At 47.7% G+C, this 15,549-nt stretch overlaps 1 protein-coding gene across 1 annotated transcript; it reads left to right on the top strand.

The window, feature by feature from the left end:
- The first annotated feature begins 897 nt into the window (after positions 1-897).
- Positions 898-14,722, top strand: LOC129704274 (interferon-induced protein with tetratricopeptide repeats 5-like). Its single transcript, XM_055647282.1, has 3 exons — positions 898-964; positions 11,060-12,517; positions 14,197-14,722. The coding sequence occupies exons 1-2, from the start codon at positions 960-962 to the stop codon at positions 12,492-12,494; spliced, it is 1,440 nt and encodes a 479-aa protein (XP_055503257.1). The 5' UTR covers positions 898-959; the 3' UTR covers positions 12,495-12,517; positions 14,197-14,722.
- Positions 14,723-15,549: the final 827 nt, after the last annotated feature.

Raw genomic sequence — 15,549 nt, 5'->3', positions numbered from 1 at the left:
AAGCTTGTAGGTTAATTGGCTTCTGTAAATAGTCCCTGGCGTGTAGGATAGAACTGGTGTATGGTTGATTGCTGGTCAGTATGGACATGGTGGGCCGGACGGCCTGTTTCCATATATAAGTTTTGCGTATATATCTTAATTTAATTGAACCATATACTTAGTTGAATATGTGGCATTATTTTTGTCTTGCTTCTATAATCAAAGTATTCATTTATTTGTGCAGAACAGTGGTGGAAGTCCAACTCCTCTTGCCTTGTTTCTGTTTTTTTCTCTCTATGTATATATATATATATATATATATATATATATATATATATATATATATGCATAACAGCATGAATTATAGTCTGATTTCCATACATGAATATACTAAGGTCATTCATGTGCTGCACCTGTTGATCAGAGCCTGGCTCTACTGTGGAATGTAATTAGGAATGTAATTTAGCTTAACCTTATTCATACCTAATCCAATTTAAAGCATAAATGTTGCATTCAAGTGTGAGTTAAATGTTGCATGCAAGTGTAAGGTGTCCTCCCCTCCTCGGTCGCTGCACGCCCTGGGGCTTGATCATTGTACTCCCTCGCAATTCTAACTCAACTCTCACCCAATGTTGGCAGCCCTGCATTATTATCATTATTATTATTATTAATCCTAATCTTAACTCTTGAGACGTGGTTATAATTTGCACGTGTAAGGATTAAAAATTGAAGTTAGCCCGCACTTGTCTGTAAATCTAACATCACTGGTTTGGGATTTGAACCAAGGTTTTTCAGTTTCACAACTAGGCTGCACAGAGAAAAGGTAAGACTTGATTGTTCCAGATTCCAGTTTTAGTTTCATTTCCACTTTCAGGGCGTGAACTATCTGGACTCATCCCACCCAGTGGACTATAAAACCACCGCACACTGTCTCTGGTCCAGCCATTTCTCGGAAGGAAGACGGAATCCTGAACAGCAGCATGAGGTAAGGGACATCTTCACTCTGCACATAGATATCGGAGATCAGGACCATCTCAAGGCACTGACGCTGACATTAGGTGGATGAGTAGAGAAGCTTAGTTGTCAGTCTTTAGAGATACAGCGCGGAAACAGCACCTCCGGCTCACCGAGTCCGCCCCGAGCAGCGATCCCCGCACAAAAACACTATCCTGCACACACTGGGGACAATTTACATTGATACCAAGCCAATTAACCTACAAACCTGTACGTCTTTGGGGTGTGGGAGGAAACCGAAGATCTCGGAGGAAACCTACGCAGGTCACGAGGAGAACATACAGGCAAACACCCGTAGTCAGGATCAAACCCGGGTCTCTGGTGCTGAAAGGCAATAGCTCTACCGTTGCGCCACCCCGCCGCATATTAGTAGTTGAGAGGTGATGTTACACTTATATAAGACATTGGTCGGACCACATTTAGAGTATCGTGTTCAATTTTGGGCACCGTGTTATAGTAAAGATGTTGCCAGGCTGGAAAGGTTGATCAGGCTGGGACTTAAGGAGAGAGGTTGAGGCTGGGACTTAAGGAGAGAGGTTGATCAGGCTGGGACTTTATTCCTTGGAGTGCAGGAGGATGTGAGGTGATCTTATAGAGGTGTTTAAATTCATGAGAGGATTCGATCTGGTAAACACAGCAAGGGTAACGGAATCGAGAAGCAGAGGACATTTGTTTAAGGTGAGGGGGGAGGGAACAGGTTTGATAGGATCCTGAGGGGGAGTTTTTTTACATAAAGTATGGTCGTTAAATGGAATAAGCTGCCAGAGGCGGTTGTGGCAGGTACCATCACAACATTTAAAAATCATTTGTACAGGTAACTGGATTATATAGGTTTAGAGGGATACGGGCCAAACAAGGGCAGGTGGGACTAGTGTAGATGGGGCATGTTGGCCGGCGTGGGCAAGTTGGGCTGAGGGGCCCGTTTCCATGCTGTGTGATTCTATGACGATGATTACTGGATTGGTCATATTTAATGTCTCTGAATCGGTGAGCATGTTTGGGAAGGGTGATCATGTGGGGTCAGGGTTTCTAATCCATTCCATCAGTAATTATTCAGGAAAAGGGACCAAGGTCTGGCAATGGATCTACGAGCGGAACATATTTTAGGACTTTATTCCGTGGAGCACAGGAGGATGAGGGGTAATCTTATGGAGGTGTATAAGATCATGAGAGGAATAGTCTTTTACCCAGAGTAGGGGACTTTAGAACTAGAGGCCATACGTTTAAGGTGAGGGAGGGGGGATTTAATGGGGACCTGAGGGGAAACTCTTTTACAGAAAGGGTGGTGGGTGAATGGAACAAGCTGCCGGAGGAGATAGTTGAGGTACTTTCGTGACGTTTAAAAAACATTTACACAGGTACATAAACAGGGCAGGTTTAATGGGTTTATGGGGAAAAGGCAGGAGACTGGCACTGAGGGGGGAAATATAGATCAGACATGATAGTAGGCCAAATGGCCTAATTCTGCACTATGATCTATGAACTTACGATTAATTCTATATTAGTCTAGTTTAGGGATACAGCGCGGAAACAGGCCCTTCAGCCCACCGGGTCCACGGCGACCAGCGATCACCCCGTACACTCGCACTATCCGACTCAACCCAGGGACAATTTGCAAATTTAACCGACGTGAAATCAAACTACAAACCTGGACGTCTTTGGAGTGTTTGACGGGAAACCGCAGCACCCAGGGAAAAAAAACATGTGGTCACGGGGAGAACGTACAAACTCCGTGCAGAGGGCACCAAATCTCCTGAGGGGATGATCTAAGTGACAAACTGAAGCTGACAAGGTGGGGTGGGGTGGTGATCACGGGTGCATATGTGTTAATCTCTGGTCAAAGTACATCGGGAGCTCTGGCGTGAGTTCTGGTCACCGTGCCAAAGACAGGACTTGAGTCAGTGGGTGCGGTCACAGGAAGCAGTAAAGTGTGATGAAAGATTACAGAAACTGGACTGATATTGGGTTGGGTGCAGGAGTTGAAGGAAGACCCTCCTCACCTCCCCCCTGACTGTCCTGTCTGAAGAAGGGTCTCGACCCGAAACATAGAAAATAGGTGCAGGAGTAGGCCATTCGGCCCTTCGAGACAGCACCGCCATTCAATATGATCATTACCCCGTTTCCCCTTTTTCCCCATATCCCTTGATCCCGTTAGCCCTAAGAGCTAAATCTAACTCTCTCTTGAAAACATCAAGTGAATTGGTCTCCACTGTCTTCTGTCAGATTCACTACTCTCTGCGTGAATACATTTTTACCTCATCTTAGTCCTAAATGGCCTACCCCTTATTCTTAAACTGTGATCCCTGGTTCTGGACTCCCCCAACATCGGGAACATTTTCCCTCCATCTAGCCTGTCCAATCCTTTAAGAATTGTATATTTCTATAAGATATCCTCTCATCCTTCTAAATTCCAGTGAATACAAGCCCAGTTGACCCATTCTTTCATCATATGTCATTCCCGTCATCCCTGGAATTAACCTGGTGAACCTACACAACACTCCCTCAAAAGTAAGAATGTCCTTCCTCAGCTTTGGAGACCAAAATTGCACACAATACTTCAGGTGTGACCTCCAACTGGCCAACATGCCATTTGCTTTCTTCACTGCCTGCTGTATCTGATGTACAAGGCCACCCAGGTGTCGTTGCACCTTCAAATTCTCCTAATCTGAAACCATTCAGATAATACGACAGATTGGCATTGGCACGACCTGTCAACATCTGTACATTGGCGAGATTGGGACGACAGATGGCGCAATGGGCTAAGTGTTCGGCTGGCGACCGGAAGGTAGCCGGTTCGAATCCCGCTTGGAGTGCATACTGTCGTTGTGTCCTTGGGACAAGACACTTCACCCACCTTTGCCTGGGTGTAAATGTAATGTAATTATGTGAAGCACTTTGGGGTCAATGCAAGTTGACTAAAAATGTGGTATATAAATAAGATTATTATTATTATTATTATTAATAAACACAAAATGCTGGAGTACCTCAGCGGGACAGGCAGCATCTCTGGAGAGAAGGAATGGGTGATGTTTCGGGTCGAGACCCATCTTCAGATTGATGTCAGGGGAGTGGGCGGTACAGAGATAGAATGCAGTCAGAGACGGTAAGACTGGTGGGAGAACTGGGAAGGGGGGAGGGATAGAGAGAGAGAGAGAGAGAGAGAAAGCAAGGGTTATTTGAAGTTAGTGATGTCAATGTTCATACCACTGGGGTGTAAAATACGAGCGGCTGTTCCTCCAATTTGCACTGGGCCTCATTCTGACAATGGACGAGGCCCAAGACAGAAAGGTCAGATTGGGAACGGGAGGGGAAGTTAAAGTGCTGAGCAACCGGGAGATCAGGTAGGTTAAGGCAGACTGAGCGGAGGTGTTCAGCAAAATGATCGCCGAGTCTGCGCTTGGTCTCGCCGATGTACAGAAGTTGACACCTGGAAGAGCGGATACAGTAGATGAGGTTGGATGAGGTGCAACTGAACCTCTGCCTCACCTGAAAAAACTGTCGGGGTCCGTGGATGGAGCCGAGCAGGGAGGTAAAAGGACAAGTGTTGCATCTCCTGCGGTTGCAGGGGAAAGTACCTGGGGAGAGGGTGGTTTGGGTGTGAAGAACGAGTTAACCAGGGAGTTGCGGAGGGAACAGTCTCTGTGGAAAGCAGAAATGGTGGAGATGGGAAGATGCGGCCAGTAGTGGGATCCCAAAACTAACACTGCACATCACCCTGAACACACCATCCCCACTGTGAAACATGGTGGTGGCAGCGTCATGCTGTGGGGATGCTTTTCTTCAGCAGGGACAGGGAAGCTGGTCAGAGTTGATGGGAAGATGGATGGATGGAGTCAAATACAGGGCAATCTTGGAAGGAAACCTGTTAGAGTCTGCAAAAGACTTGAGACTGGGGCGGAGGTTCGCCTTCCAGCAGGACAATGACCCTAAACATACAGCCAGAGCTACAATGGAATGGTTTAGATCAAAGCATATTCATGTGTTAGAATGGCCCAGTCAAAGTCCAGGCCTAAATCCAATTGAGAATCTCTGGCAAGACTTGAAAATTGCTGTTCACAGACACTCTCCATCCAATCTGACTGAGCTTGAGCTATTTTGCAAAGACGAATGGGCAAAAATTTCAGTCTCCAGGTGTGCAAAGCTGGTTGAGACATACCCCAAAAGACTTACAGCTGTAATTGCAGCGAAAGGTGGTTCTACAAAGTATTGACTGAGGGGGGCTGAATACTTTTGCACGCCACCCTTTTCAGTTTTTTATTTGTAAAAAAAATTGACAACCATGTATCATTTTCCTTCCACTTCACAATTATGCACCACTTTGTGTTGGTCTATCACATAAAATCCCAATAAAATACATTTACGTTTGTGGTTGTAACGTGACAAAATGTGGAAAAGTGCAAGGGGTATGAAAACGTTTGCAAGCCACTGTATACACAATAAATAAACAGATAAAATGCAATAGGCTGTTATTGTTCAGAGTTTGGAGTTTGGTGATGTACCCTCCACCACCTCCAGTTTAAATTCCATTTAGAATATTTTTGGAGGACCAGGAAACCAGAAGCAAGAGTTACTCCAGTAAGTTACTCCAGAAAGTTACTCCAGCTCCAGGGAGTGATTCTGCGTTGGTTTTCAGTGGTCATAGCGAGGCGGCGACCGGACAGCAATGGCAGCCAGATCTCCCACAATTCAAAGTGAGGGAGAAAGTGCCCAGCGCCGACCAGTTGCCGTGGCAGTGCGCATGTGCAGGGCGGTCGATGATGTGCTGGCCGTGGTTGTGCGCAACGACAAGGGGAGGATGTGCTGGCTGTAGCAATGCGCATGTGCAAGGCGGCCTGCCGTGCCGTGCCGGCGGATGAGCAGCGAGCGATGAGTGGAGACCCGGCGGAGATGGAGGGTGACAGAGAGGGAGAGATAGAGAGGGGCCCGCTCAGAGTTGAACGGCAAGTGTCCTGCCTTGGCCGGAGGCCCCCTAGATTTCGAGGCCCTAGGCTTCAGCCTATGAAGCGTAGTGGTAAATCCGGCCCTGCAGACAAGCATTGTTATCATTACAGTGTTTTCATTCTTATCCACGATGCACCTAACCACCCACCTCGCGGCAATCAGTGCTCACGGAAGGCCCCAGTGCTTACGTGGATCTTGGACAAGCAGCAATCAAAAAGAAGCAGGGAGAAGACCTTATTGGCTGAAACCCCGTAGGAAAGGTGAGTAAGTCAAGGGGAAAAAAAGTTTAAAACTGAGGAATTTGGTTTGCAAATTGGTAAATTAGGCAATTTATCAGTCCAATATAACCAAGGCTGCTCTAGGGGAGCGGGAGTGAGGAGGTGGCCTTGTGAGGCAAGTGGCTTGTGAGTAAATTGTGAGTATTTGACTCGAGAGTCTTCGGCGAGGAGGCTGAGGAGAGGAGGCTACGCATAAAGCTGGAGAGGATGGAACGCGGTGAACACAAGTCAGGGCGGATGAGACAGTGTGAGGCTTGCAGAATGTGGGAGCCCAGGGACACGGATGGAGCCTCTGGTTGCTACAACCGTGGCAAGTGCATCCAGCTTCAGCTCCTAAAGGACCGTGTTGTGGGTACTGGAGAAGCAGCTGGACGACCTCAGGGACATCCGGGAAAATGAGAGTTTCCTGGACAGGACCTACAGTGAGGTTGTCACGCTGAGGATACGGGAAGAACCAAGGTGTGAGACGGAGATAAAGGGTGGAAATCGTGGAGTGCAGAAGACCCAGGTGGCTGAGCCTAATGAAGACAGGTACGCTCTCTTGCAAACTATCGGGGGAGACGATGTTTCCAGTCCGAGCGACTGACACGTCGGCAGCTCCAATACTAGAGATGGGACTCGACTGGCGAGACAGACGTCGGGCAGAGCCATAGTGGTGGGTGACTCCATTGTCCGAGGAGCGGACAGGACATTCTGTGGCGGCAGATGAGACGCGAGGATGGTCTGTTGCCTCCCTGGTGCCAGGGTTCAGGATGTCACGAGCCAAATTCAGAACATCCTCGAGAGAGAAGGTGAACAGCCGGCAGTAGTTGGGCACGTGGGCACAAACGACATCGGGAAGAAGAGGAAGGAGGATCTCCAACGTGACTTCAGAGAGTTGGGAAGAAGACTGAAATGCCGGACTTCTAGGGTGGTTATCTCTGGATTGCTTCCAGTACCTCGTGCTAGTGAGGACAGGAACAGGGAGATTGGGGATCTGAATGTGTGGCTGAGGGGCTGGTGCAGGGAGCAAGGATTTAGATTTATAGACCACTGGGATCTCTTCTGGGGTAGGGGTGACCTGTACAAAAGGGACGGGTTACACCTTAACTAGAGGGGGACCGACATTCTGGCAGGCAGGTTTGTTAGGGCTACACGTGTGGGTTTAAACTAAATAGTGGGGGGGAGGGATTGACAAATTGGGAGTATAAAGATGGAGTTGAAGGGAAAGTAACTACAGGAAAAATTACAAAAGATTCTTGAATTAATGGGAAGGAAAGTTCGAGAAGGGATAAAAGAGTAAGGTCAGGGCCAATTGCGAGTGGTGCGAGGGGGGACGTGAATACGGAGGTCAAAGTGCTGTATATGAATGCGGGAAGTATAAGGAATAAAGTGGACGAGCTTGAGGCTCAGTTAGAAACTGGCAACTGTGATGTTGTGGGAATTACAGAGACATGGCTGCAAGAGGGCCAGGGCTGGGAACTGAATATCCAAGGGTATACCTCATATCGAAAACACAGACAGGTGGGCAAAGGGGGTGGGGTAGCTCTGTTCGTGAGCAATGAAATTCCGTCCCTTGCAAGGGGTGACATTGAAACAGGAGATGTGGAGTCAGTATGGATAGAACTAAGGATTTGTAAGGGTAAAAAGACCCTAATGGGACTTAACTACAGGCCCCCAAACAGTAGCCTCGACAATAGGGTGCACGTTGAATCGGGAGTTAAAATTGGCAGGTCGTATAGGTAATGCTACAGTTGTTATGAGAGATTTCAACATGCAGGTAGACTGGGGAAAATCAGATTGGTACTGGACCCCGAGAAAGGGACTTTGTAGAGTGCCTTCGTGATGGATTCTTAGAGCAGCTTGTATTGGAGCCTACCAGGGAGAATACAATTCTGGATTTAGTGTTATGTAATGAACCGGATTTGATAAAGGAACTTGAGGTTAATGAGCCATTAGGAGGTAGTGGCCATAACATGGTCAGGTTTAATCTACAATTGGAGAGGGAGAAGGGTAGATCGGAGGTGTCAGTGTTGCAGTTGAATAAAGGGGACTATGGGACCATGAGGGAGGAGCTGGCCAAAGTTGACTGGAAAGATACACTAGCAGGGATGACAGTGGAACAACAATGGCAGGAGTTTCTAAGAATAATACAGAATGAGCAGGATCAGTTCAAGGGGAGTAAGGGGCAGCCGTGGCTGACAAGGGACGTCAGGGACAGAATAAAAATAAAAGAGAAGAAGTACAACGTAGCAAAGATGAGCGGGAAGCAATAGGATTGGGTAATGTTTACAGAACAACAGAAGATTACTAAAAAGACAATACGGGGAGAAAAGATGAGGTACGAAGGTAAGCTAGCCAAGAATATAAAGGACGATAGTTAAAATTTCTTTAGGTATGTGAAGAGGAAAACACTTGTGAAGATCAAAGTTGGACCCTTGAAGACTGATAAAGGTGAATTTATTATGGGGAACAAGGAAATAGCAGAGGAGTTTGGATCCGTCTTCACTAAGGAGGACACAAACAATCTTCCTGATATAGTAATGGCCAGAGGATCTGGGGTGACGGAGGAACTGAAGGAAATCCACATTAGGCAGGAAATGGTGTTGTTATTTTTGTGTTGGGTAGACTGATGGGACTGAAGGCCGATAAATCCCCAGGGCCTGATGGTCTGCATCCCAGGGTACTTAAGGAAGTGGCTCTAGAAATTGTGGATGCATTGGTGATAATTTTCCAATGTTCTATAGATTCAGGATCAGTTCCTGTGTACTGGAGGGTAGCTAATGTGATCCCACTTTTTAAGAAAGGCAGGATAGAGAAAACAGGGAATTGTAGACCAGTTAGCCTGACATCGGTGGCGGGGATGATGCTGGAGTCAATTATAAAGATGAAATAGCTGCACATTTGGATAGCAGTAACAGGATCAGTTCGCGTCAGCATGGATTTATGAGGGGGAAATCATGCTTGGAATTTTTTGAGGATATAACTCGGAAAATGGACAAGGGAGAGCCTGTGGATATAGTGTACCTGGACTGTCTGAAAGCATTTGATAAGGTCCCACATAGGAGATTAGTGGGCAAAATTAGGGCACATGGTATAGGGGGTAGAGTGCTGACATGGATAGAGAAGTGGTTGGCAGACAGGAAACAAAGAGTACGGATTAACGTGTCCCTTTCAGAATGGCAGGCAGTGACTAGTGGGGTACTGCAAGGCTCAGTGCTGGGACCGCAGCTATTTACAATATACATCAATGTTTTGGATGAAGGGATTCAAAGTAACATTAGCAAATTTTCAGATGACACAAAGTTGGGTGGCAGTGTGAACTGTGAGGAGGATGCTATGAGAATGCAAGGTGACTTGGATAGGTTGGGGGAGTGGGCAGATGCATGGCAGATTAAGATTAGTGTGGATAAATGTGAGGTTATCCACTTTGGTATAAAAAAACAGGAAGGCAGATTACTATCAAAATGGCGTCAAGTTTGGAAAAGGGGAAGTACAACGGGATCTGGGGGTTCTTATTCATCGGTCTATGAAAGTAAGCATGCAAGTACAGCAGGCAGTGAAGAAAGCGAATGGCATGTTGGCCGTTATAACAAGAGAAGTCGAGTATAGGGGCAAAGAGGTCCTTCTGTGGTTGTACAGGGCCTTAGTGAGATCACACCTGGAGTATTGTGTGCAGTTTTGGTCCCCTAATTTGCGGAAGGGCATTCTTGTTATTGAGGGAGTGCAGCGTAGGTTTACAAGGTTAAGTCCCGGGATGGCGGGACTGTCATATGCTGAGAGAATGGAGCGGCTGGGCTTGCACACTCTGGAGTTTAGAAGGATGAGAGGGAATCTTATTGAAACATATAAGATTGTTAAGGGTTGGACACGCTAGAGGCAGGAAACATGTTCCCGATGTTGGGGAGTCCAGAACCAGGGGCCACAGTTTAAGAATAAGGGGTAAGCCATTAAGAACGGAAATGAGGAACCACTTTTTCTCACAGAGAGTTGTGAGTGTGGAATTCTCTGCCTCAGAGGGCTGTGGAGGCCGGTTCTCTGGATGCATTCAAGAGAGAGCTAGATAGGGCTCTTAAAAATGGCGGAGTCCAGGGATATGGGGAGAAGGCAAGAATGGGGAACTGATTGGGGATGATGAACCATGATCACATTGAATGGCGGTGCTGGCTCGAAGGGCCGAATGGCCTACTCCTGTCTATTACCTCACGAATGGCTATTGTCTATTACCTCACGAGTCCCGGTGGACACGGACGTAGGCCAGGAAGTGGGGCATGCGATCGACTCGGGTGGAACATTCGACTGTCCGTTGCTGGGACAGGTGAGCAGCCATCTTGGCCAGGTCCAGGGGCAAATCAACAGGGAGGTCCCCCTTCCTCCCAAGTCTGGACAAGCGAATGAACCTCCTCCTTCTGTACCGGGAAACCTAAGATCAGATGCGTGGGGCTGAAATGCAGCTAACATTTGAGCAGCAGACCTTCCACAAAGATTTTTTTGCTGTGTGCTATTCAGTCAGCAGAATGACTGTACATGATTACAATCAAGCTGTCCACTGTGCACAGATCCAGGATAAAGGGAGTTACGTTTAGTCCAAGGTAAAGTCCGATAATATATAGACCGATGAGGTAGCTGGAAGGTCAGGACCTCTCTCTAGTTGGTGATAGGATGGTTCAGTTGCCTGATAACAGCTTGGAAGAAACTGTCCCTGAATCTGGAGGTGTGCGTTTTCACACTTCTGTGCCTCTTGCCCGTTGGGTGAGGGTAGGAGAGGGAGTGGCCAGGGTGCGTCTCGTCCTTGATTATGCCTGACCCACTGAGCTACTCCAGCTTTTTGTGCGTTGTCCCATTGATCACCTTGTGCTCTCTTGCAGCGACACACTGAGGGAGTCCTTGTTGGTGAAGCTCGGCCAGCTTCAGTGCCACTTCACGTGGGGCCCACAGATGGACGACAGTGACCTGGACGAAGTGAAGCAGAAGTTGCAGGATTCGATTATCATCGGCGGGAATCACCAAGGCGTGCCGCACAACCAGCTGGCTTACATCAACTACCTGCAGGGCAACTACGAAGAAGCTCTCCGTGACTTAGAGGAGGCGGAGAGACGTCTGAGGGAGATCCACGGGGATGGATTTGAGAGGAGGAGCATCGTCACCCATGGCAACCGGGCCTGGTTGCATTACCACATGGGGCAACTCAGCGAGGCCCAGTCCTACCTCGACATGCTGGAGGTGATGTGTGGCCCCCTCACACAGGGCCCGCACGTCACGGCAATGGTGCCCGAGGTGTTGGGGGAGAAGGGGTGGTCTTTGCTGAGCTCCCACTCTCAGTTCTACGAGGAGGCGAAGGAATGTTTCGCCAAGGCTCTGGAGGAAGATCCCGACAACACGGAGTGGAACATGGGCTACGCCACCGCTCTGTACCGTCTGGAATCGATTTCCGGGATCCTGCAAAACCCCGAAGTGAGTCAGTCGGTGAAACAGCTGAGACGGGTGCTGGAGCTCGATCCGGGTGAATCTGTGGCCAGGGTGATGCTGGCCCTCAGGCTCCAAGAGTTCCAGCAAAAGGCAGAAGCGAATGAATTGGTTGAAGAAGCGTTGCGGACAAGCCCAGATTCTCCATATGTGCTCCGCTATGCAGCAAAGTTTTACAGAACAGAGCGCAATGTTGATAAAGCGATAGAGATGTTGAAGAAAGCCTTAGAATTCACTCCGCTCTCTTCCTTCTTGCACCATCAAATGGGTATCTGTTACAGAAAAAAGCTAATGGCTCTGCGTAGAAATCAAGGCATTGCAGACCCTGGCGTGGAGGCTGAGTTGATCGGCCATTGCAAGCAGTATTTTGGAACGGCATTTGAACTAGAGCCATCGTATGTATTTGCAAAGCTGGATTTTGCCAGCATCTGCTTAATGAATGATGAATCAGACAGGGCGGAGGAGATATACAACGACCTCCGGAGTTTAGAGGATGTTACTCCAGATAAAAAGCAGGCAATAGAGTTACAGCTTGGATTATATGAACTGTATCACACCAAATCTGAATCAAACGCCATCCACCATTTTATGGAAGGCCTTAAAATCCGGCGCGGCACGAAAGAATGGAAACTTTGTTACACTAAGTTGGAGAAGATTGCAAGAAGGCAAATTACCAGGAACCCGTACAACAGCAGAGCCTGGGGTATCCTGGGGTTTCTTCACCGAGAAGCCGGGGAGAATTCTGAAGCTGTTGAATGCTATGAAAAGGCCTTGCGGTGGGATCGTGGCAACGAAGAATATCTCAGCGCTCTTCGTGAATTGCGCCCTTCTACTTAGGCTGGAGATACCAGGACCAGGAGGTAAGGGCGAGAAAGGTCCTTCCTCAACCATTCCTCACTAGAACATAGAACGTAACACAGTACAGCGCAGGAACAGGCCCTTCGGCCCACGGTGTCTGTGCAGAACACGATGCCAAGACCAAATCCTATCTGTCTCCATTCCGTGTATACCCATCGGCCCATCCAAGAGTCTGTCAAATGCCACAATTGTGCCTCAACCACCACTCACGGCAGCAAGTTCCGGGCGCACACAGCCCTCTGTGTAAAAAAAACATGCCCCGCACATCTCCTGTAGCTAATACCCTCTAGTCCAGGCACCTCCTCTGCACCCTTTCCAAAGCCTCCACATCCTTACAGCAATGGGGCGCCCTGAACTACATGTGATACTCCAAATTAACTCCAAATAACCAAAGTCCGATAAAGCTGCATCATGACTCCCTGACTGATACAAAAGTTAGTGGTTTTGCAGATAGTGAAGATGGTTGTGAAAGATTGCAGCAGGATCTTGATCGATTGGCCAGGTGGGCGGAGGAATGGTTGATGGAATTTAATACAGAGAAGTGTGAGGTGTTGCGTTTTGGGATGTTGAACAAGGGCAGGACCTACACAGTAAATGGTAGGCCTCTGGGTAGTGTTGTAGAGCAGAGGGATCCTGGAGTACAGGTGTATGGTTCCTTGAAGGTCGAGTCGCAGGTAGATAAGGTGGTCAAAAAAGCTTTTGGCACTTTGGCCTTCATCAGTCAGTGTATTGAGTATAGAAGTTGGGAGGTCATGTTGCAGTTATATAAGACGTTGGTGAGACCGCATTTAGAATATTGTGTTCAGTTCTGGGCACCAAGTTACAGGAAAGATATTGGCAAGCTTGTCAGGGTTCAGAATAGATTCACAAGGATGTTGCCAGGACTAGAGAGAGTGAGCTATAGGGAGAGGTTGAGTAGGCTGGGTCTCTACTCCATGGAGCGCAGGAGGATGAGGGGAGATATTATCGAGGATTTCAAAATCATGAGAGGAATTGATCAGATCAGGAATAGCACAGAGTCGTTTGCCCAGAGTAGGGGAATGGAGGACATAGGTTCAAGGTGAAGGGGAAAAGTGCTAATAGGAATCTGTGGGGTAACTTTTTCACACAAAGGGTGGCGGATGTATGGAACATGCTGCCAGAGGAGTTAATTGTGACTGGGATTATCCTATTGTTTAAGAAACAGGTAGAAGGATAGGACAGGTAGAAGGATAGGACAGGTTTAGGACTTAGGCCGAAGGGCCTGTTCCCACACTGTATCATTCTATGACTTATACTCAATGCTTGTACCTATGAAGGCAAGCATAGTATATGGTGACAGACACAAATAGCTGAAGTAACTCAGCGGGTCAGGCAGCATCTCTGGAGAAAATGAATAGGTGACATTTCGGGTAAAGACCCTTCTTCAGAACTGAAACGTCACCTATTCCTTCTCTCCAGAGATGCTGCCTGACCCGCTGAGTCACCCCAGCTTTTTGTGTCCATCCTCGGTGTAAACCAGCATCTGCACTTTCCTTCCTCATCTTACCGTACGCCTTCTTCACCACTCGATCTACTTGTGCGGCCACTTTCAGGGCGTTGTGGAGTTGGATGCCATGATTATTACAGAGTCTGACCAAGCTTGTGTGCGGTGCCTTAATGGAGACACTTGAATTGACATTTTGTTGATGATCTTCTGCAGGTTTGGTGCCCGTTTCTCTGACTGATCTACAGTGATCCCATCTCTCAACAAACCTTCACATTCAACCAGAGGTGGATCAGAGCTGCGTTGTGGAGGATGTGACGCCATTTCACGTGCGTCCGATGCGATGGTCAGAATAGAGGCACCAGCAGTGATTTCCCAGCCCGTTACTCAATGGTCACAAATTCACCTGGACGTTAATTGTTTGTCCACTAAATTCTGGAGTTAAAAGTTTAGGATTAAGTTTATTGTTGCCACGTGTACTAAGATACACTGAAAAGCTTTGTTTTGCTTCCTATCCAAACAGATCAGAGAATACTGTACATAAGTACAGCCGTTAAACTCAAGTACAATAGATAGAGCAAAGGGGAGATTAGTTCAGTTTAGTTCATGGTCACGTGTACTGTTAAAGGTTTAGGATTAAGGTTTATGTTCATTATTGTCACGTATACCGGGGGACAATGCAGAGCTTTGTGTTGCATGCTATCGAAATATATCTGAGGCTTAAGGTGATGTGGAGGGGGGGGGGGGGGGGGGGGGGGAGTTAATGAGAACCTGAGGGGTGCAAAACTATAAAAGGGGGAGTTAGAACTGATTTTTGTGTGAGAAGCACCATCGATGATGTGCAATCTGATTTAGTTTCTAGGATATAATGCCGACAATTACGAGTTTCAACTTTTTTGTTTAAAGCGTTATGAACATTGGGGTACGTTTCATGATCAATATTGTTTAACATTCTGTAATATCAGAGTTTGTGCATTAAAGCAATGAATAAATCACTCATAAAATGCGACAATTCTAGTGCATCATTACGCGTCAACGGTGCAGTCTAAGTGGTTTGTTTGGTCCACACTTATGCCCCTGTCCCACTTAGGAAACCTAAACGGAAACGTCTGGAGACTTTCCGCCACACCCAAGGTTTCTGTGCGGTTCCCGTAGGTTTTTGTCAGTCTCCCTACCTGCTTCCACTACCTGCAACCTCCGGCAACCACCTGCAACCTCCGGGAACTCCACGGAAACCTTGGGTGGGGCACAAAGTCTCCAGAGGTTTCCGTTCAGGTTTCCTAAGTGGGACAGGGGCATAAGGTGAACAGTATCAGCTCCAGGGCATTCCAGAGGCGGCACGGTGGCGCAGCGGTAGCTTTGCTGCCTCACAGCGCCCGGGACCTGGGTTCGATCCTGACTAGGGGTGCTGACTGTACGGAGTTTGTATGTTCTCTCAGTGACCGTGTGGGTTTTCTCCGGGTGCTCTGGTTTCCTCCCACACTCCAAAGTCATACAGGGTTGTGGGTTAATTGGCTTCGGTATGATGTAAAATTGTCACTAGTGTGGAGGATAGGATAGACACTTCCG

Source organism: Leucoraja erinacea, chromosome 15 (assembly GCF_028641065.1).
Source record: "Leucoraja erinacea ecotype New England chromosome 15, Leri_hhj_1, whole genome shotgun sequence".
Lineage (NCBI taxonomy): Eukaryota > Metazoa > Chordata > Chondrichthyes > Rajiformes > Rajidae > Leucoraja > Leucoraja erinaceus.
Note: the sequence above shows the minus strand (reverse complement) of the source record. Positions and strands in the feature narration are given on the sequence as shown.